This window comes from Echiichthys vipera (assembly GCF_963691815.1).
Source record: "Echiichthys vipera genome assembly, chromosome: 2".
Taxonomy (NCBI): domain Eukaryota; kingdom Metazoa; phylum Chordata; class Actinopteri; order Perciformes; family Trachinidae; genus Echiichthys; species Echiichthys vipera.
Genome location: NC_139827.1, coordinates 3,284,252 through 3,290,192, shown reverse-complemented (window position 1 = coordinate 3,290,192; position 5,941 = coordinate 3,284,252). Strand labels below are relative to the sequence as shown.

Here is a 5,941-nt window from a genome sequence, read left to right as displayed (position 1 = left end):
GGGAAATAAACTGTATTACAATCCTCGGCATTATACGCATTATGTCATTATCACTATTAATGTTGATACCCCCCCTCTCTCTCTCCCTCTCTCTCTCCCTCTCTCTCTCCCTCTCTGTTATATAGGCTTTCCTGCCTTTCATCTGAGAGTATTCCTCATCTGTGCTGTCAGGACGTGCGGTGGTCAGGGGCCATGAGTAGCTGCTGGGGCGACAGTCTCCAAAACCCTTTGACGTGGAACACCTAAAATGGGGACAGGACTCGCTGCCATGCTGCACGCTCACCTCTAATCACCGTGAAGACACCCTTTCCGTTCATCTGTCTCTCTACTTAGATTTGGCCCGCTCGCCCCTGACCTGCAGCCCTCCCTGATTTGAAACCGCTGCTCGCTGCCTCCCTCCCTTCTACTCCTTTCCCTCTCCTCCTTTCTACTGAGGCGATCTCACACTCCTAATCCAAACCATGGCCAGCAGACTCTGTTTCTCCTCCCTGTTCCTCTCCCTCCTGCTCCCCGCCCTGTTGCTCCTCCATCTGCCTGGCACGGTGAAAGGGGACTGCTGGCTGATAGAAGGGGATAAAGGCTACGTGTGGCTGGCTATCTGCAGTCAGAACCAGCCTCCATACGAGACCATCCCCCAGCACATCAACAGCACGGTCAGTATGAATTTATCTGTGGGCCTTTTTATGCCACCGCAGCCACCTCGATTAAACTCTGTCTTTAATGCACTCTGAGCTATGATGGTGTCAGCTAAAGAGCACATGCCATTAGTGGCTTATGCAAAGCTGCCAGTGAATCCTATCTTCTGTTTAGTCAGTGAAATGCTTGTGGTTTAGTCTGGATTTTGATGGTTGTGATGATACATTTTTATGATTGCGGTGATGACTATTACAGCAATGGAAACACAGTATCCATAATGTAATTTATCATCTTTAGATTCTAAAAATGCATGTTGCATCTTGTTAATCAAAGGTTATATTAATGTGTCCAACAATACGTGTGTACGTGTACATGTATACTGACACTAGCAGCAATGATAAACTGCTGTGGATGTGAGTTTATCTGTTACGGATCGTCAAGGATTAGGACCCAAAAGCGGGAACACAGGAGTTTATTAAACAAAGTCCAAAATTAACATAAGAAGAAGAAGAATTCCTTTATTCGTCCCGCAATGGGGAAATTCAATTTTCACTCTATTATTATTTTCCTTTTTACACACACAGAGGCGTTTACACAAATAGGAGAATGTAACACAGGGAGAGAGACATACAAGATCAAGGAGAGAGAGGTCCCAGGATGGCCAAAGCACAGCACAGCCTGACTTAAAGGGAGAAGGAGGCAGGGACACAGCAGTGCTTGTGGGACACAAACAACAGAATACCAAGTATTTCAATTACTCTCTGCAATTTGCCGCGTAACTGACTCAGTCTGAAATAAACATGACCATTATGAAGCAACTACATCCCGCTCCTTGTACCAGTATTTACCACTGCTGTATATCTCACGTGTGATGCTCAGCTGTTTGCAAACACGCTGTGATTAACTAAACACATTTTGACCAGATGTATAATTAGGGAAATTACTCATTAGACAGCAACCTTGTATGTTTGGAGGTGTAATACGCTCTTGGCAGCTATTTCTGGCAGAGTGTAGGTTCTCCTCCATGGCTGCCAGAGGGTGCGACGCATCACCTGAATGTCACCCGCTCTCTTGTCTCCCGCAGGTTCACGACCTGAGGCTGAACGAGAATAAACTCAAGGCTGTGCTCTTTACCTCCATGTACCGCTTCACGAACCTTACTGACCTCAATCTTACCAAGAACGAGATCAGCTACATCGAGGATGGGGCCTTCGCCGGACAGGCCAACCTACAGGTCTGCAGCCAAGAGCTTAAATCTGCTTTTATGTGTCTCTGATGTAAAGTCACAGTCGTGTCAAACAATCTTCTCAAAGCATGATCATACTGTACATTCATTGGATGTGTGTGAATAATTTGTGGTGCCTTTCATAATATAAATCCCGTTTAAGAGTCGATGCTAAACGAGGGTAGTAATGGAAGTGTGAACTGACCTGCATGAGGGCAACCCAAAGCACTTAGTGTGTACTGTGTGTGTGTGTGTGTGTGTGGGGGGGGGGGGGGTGCTGTAGCTATTTAAATTCAGCTTGATTAAATGTATTAGTGTCACTTTTTGTCACACAATGCAGTCCAGTGTTATGAAAGAATACAGGAATAAAGGAATATATGTGAAATAATCCAACCAAAAACTCTAGTTCTCACAACCTGGTCACAGGTGACGGTTGATGTATAAAAATGTGACTGAATGATGTTTCTAGTCCCGGTAAAACATACTCCATTAAAGTCAATTGCAAAAGCATACCTTCCGGCATTTATCAAACAAATAACAATTAGTTTTATTCAAAATTTCAAGGGGCTTCTCTCTCTTTTTCAATCTCAGGTTCTCCAGCTGGGCTACAACAAGCTGAACAACCTGACTGAAGGCATGTTAAGAGGTCTGGGTCGGATGCAGTGCCTCTTCTTGCAGCACAACCTTATTGAGGTCATTGCCAACAATGCCTTCTGGGAGTGTCCCAGCCTCAGCAGCCTGGACTTATCGTCCAATAAGTTGGCCCGTCTCGATCCGTCTACCTTCACTGTCCTCAACAGGCTACTGGTATGCGAACTAGCAGGGAATCCGTTCCACTGTGGCTGTGAGCTCTACAGCTTCCTCACCTGGCTGGAGGCGTTTAACAATGTTACCCATACCTATGACCGCCTCCAGTGTGAAACTCCTTTGGAAATGAACGGTTATCCACTTCTGAGTCCAGTGCCCGGACACGGAAGAAATGCCCGTTACACTCTTTTATCCATGTGTCGCAACGGTGTGATAATTCCGGGGATGACCTCGCAGACACCAGATCAAGACGGCTCAGGCATGGGTATGGACAACCCAGACCAAGGTCTGTACCATCAACCAACCATATCGTCCACTGCGGACCCTACCTACAACCACCAGATTTCCATGAAGCTTCAAACTGTCTCCCTCTACACCGCTTCTCTCGTAGTGCAGATCCCACGACCATACAGTAAGATGTACATCCTTTCCCAGTACAACCACACTTTTGTTGCAGACATCAAGCCCCTTAAAAACAAGAAGGAGACGCTCATTTTGGAAAAGCTGAAACCGCACACAAACTACACGTATTGTGTTGCCTCTGCGAGCAAGTCTCAGCGCTACAACCACACATGTCTGTCCTTTACCACGCGGGCTATCGGGCCAGAGGACCCGCGAGCCAACCCATCGACAACTACCCACTACATCATGACCATCTTGGGATGTCTGTTTGGCATGGTCATTGTGCTTGGATTGGTCTATTACTGTCTGAGACGGCGACGCATCCAGGAAGAGAAGCAGAAAGCTATAAGCGTGAAGAAAACTATTTTGGAGATGAGGTACTAGAACACTGTCTGTGTTTGTTTGTTTGTGTGTTTGTTAATGGAAGTCCTAAAGGCCACATTATACATGTTTTTATGATAATGAATTGTTGACAAGCCAGTACACAGATAGAGACGGCATCTGAGACGTTTAGCCACAACAGAAATGACAACTCCTGCATGTCCCTTGGGTAAAATTGATTTTATTGCAACAAAAGGCATCAGTTCATTAGTTGTTGTGCTGCAATGCTTTGTTTTGTTTTGATTTAAATTCTTGAAAGCCTCATTTATTTGAAATACAAACCATTTCCTCACACACTCACCACTAAACCATAATCTTTATTGGGGCTTCAATAAGTGTATTATTTTAGCTTTATCTAAATCTAAACCATCTGTCATCCAGTGATATTCCTGAGAGACCCTATTGAATCCAATTAACTTTGTTCAGAATATTAGATCAGATAATGCGTCTAGATGTATTTTCTTGTTAAAGTGAATCTATCATTCTTCAGGTATGGCCCAGAGGCAGCTGCGGCAGTGGCCAATGACTCAGGTGCCATGCAGCGTCTCCAGGAGCAGGCTCACCACCAACACCACCATTCAGGAGGAGCCGGGGGCAAGCTGCCTCCGTCTGCCTCTTCTAGCACAGGCATGCTCCACGGCTCAGCAAACACCAGTTCTTCCCGCCTCTCTACCTTGCCGCAGGTGGAAAAAATGGCCACTGCCTTCTCTGAGGCAATGGGAGGCAAGGGCAACTACATGGATGTGAGGACGGCGGGAGTGGCAGGGGAAGGCAGGGAGGGAGGGGTGGGAGCTGGAGGAGCAGTGATAGGAGGGGACGTAGTTGTGGATATGCGAGGTGGGGCTGAGAATGGGACAGAGGCTGGGGAGGATTCGGATGACGATGGTCATGGCTCAGCATCAGAGATCTCCACCATTGCTAAGGAGGTAGACAAGGTGAATCAGATCATCAACAACTGCATTGATGCCCTGAAGCTGGATGCCTCTGCAAATGTTGTAACCACAGCTGACAATGGAAACTCTGTGTCCTCCTCCCAGCCTCTAACTTGCATCGCGTCCCTCCCCCGCAACCTCCTCCCCCTCTCTCCAGGCCACCCTGGAGATCAGATAATGGCCTCTTCTCCAAAGGTGCATCCAAAGTCTCACCCCCAGCCTCATCCTCAGCCACACCCTCAGCCACATCCTCAGCCTCATCCTCATCCTCAGCTTCTTCAGCCACCTCACCCACCCTCTATGGCCCCAGTGCCCCTGGTCATGCCCCTGTCTGAGCGGCCGGGCATCAGCGGTGGGGGGTTTCTCTCCCCTCCTTACCGTGACCCGCCCCCAGCCAATGCAGTGCGGCCCCTTCAGAGGCAGTTGAGCGCTGACACTGCTGTGGTAAAGAACCGTTGTGGTGCTACTGCTACAGGATCCGTCAAGAGCAACAGAGTCTTCAGTGTGGATATCCCTGAGCAGCGCAGTGATCCTCCCAAGTACCCAACGGAAAAAGGCAGCCCTGTAGGTTGTGGTGGAGGGGTTGGAAGTGGAGGAGGTGGTGGAATGGGTGGCTGCAATGGAAATGGGATGGGAAACATAAATGGTGGTGGAGTGAGTGTGAATGGGGGCGGGATGGGGTGTAAAAACGGGAGTGGAGGTGGGGGTCCAGTGGTTGGCCCTGGACAGCAGCAGCACCACTTGGAGGTTCAGCCGGACTACCACAGCTCCGAGCACCGCCACTCCTTTCCTGCACTCTACTATGAAGGTGGCAACGACTCACCCTCACAGGCCCAAAAGGCCTCATTCCTCAAGCCACTGGGCCGTACCAAGAGGGATGCCACAGCCACCTACTCCCAGCTCTCACCTTCTCGCCACCACAACTACAACTCTGGCTACTCCTCCAGTCCAGAGTATTCTTCTGAGAGCACACTGCGGATCTGGGAGCGATTCCGGCCTTACAAGAAAAGCCCCAGAGAGGAAGCATCCTATATAGCGGCAGGCCATGCCCTGCGTAAGAAGGTGCAGTTTGCCAAGGACGAGGACCTTCACGATATTTTGGACTACTGGAAGGGCGTTTCTGCCCAGCAGAAGCTGTGAATCGAGCAAGTCGAATGCTGTAAGGGAGATTGTTAGGTTGGACGCCAACAGCAGATTAACAAAGGTGAATAGATGTAAATGTAGCAAGACAGATGATGCTGTTTCCTCTGAGGTGACCAGTGACATGGGTCTCTCCCCTGCTGGAGTTAAAGAGATATTGTTTCCGGGTGATTTTTTAAAAAAGAAAAATGATTCTATGATAATCCATTGCCATTTTAAAGAGGTTGTTTCTTAGGTTGGTTGTTTTTCACCACAATACTGAGTGATAATTGACAAGAATCAAGCTGTTCACCAGACTACCTCACCATGGGCACTTTGGTCCTCACAAGCTTCCGTAGACCCACAGAATCACCCACTAATGAGCAAAGAAAAGGTGGTAACAAACCAATGTCTTCCACCTCATTAATGGTACACTGTA

General features: G+C 48.1%; 1 protein-coding gene across 1 annotated transcript; it reads left to right on the top strand.

Annotated features, from left to right (window-relative positions):
* Positions 1-461: 461 nt before the first annotated feature.
* LOC310954292 (protein phosphatase 1 regulatory subunit 29-like) lies at positions 462-5,523 on the top strand (the record flags this gene model as incomplete). Its single annotated transcript, XM_083923698.1, has 4 exons — positions 462-653; positions 1,721-1,870; positions 2,453-3,447; positions 3,942-5,523. The coding sequence occupies 4 exons, from the start codon at positions 462-464 to the stop codon at positions 5,521-5,523; spliced, it is 2,919 nt and encodes a 972-aa protein (XP_083779824.1).
* Between the last annotated feature and the right edge of the window lie 418 nt (positions 5,524-5,941).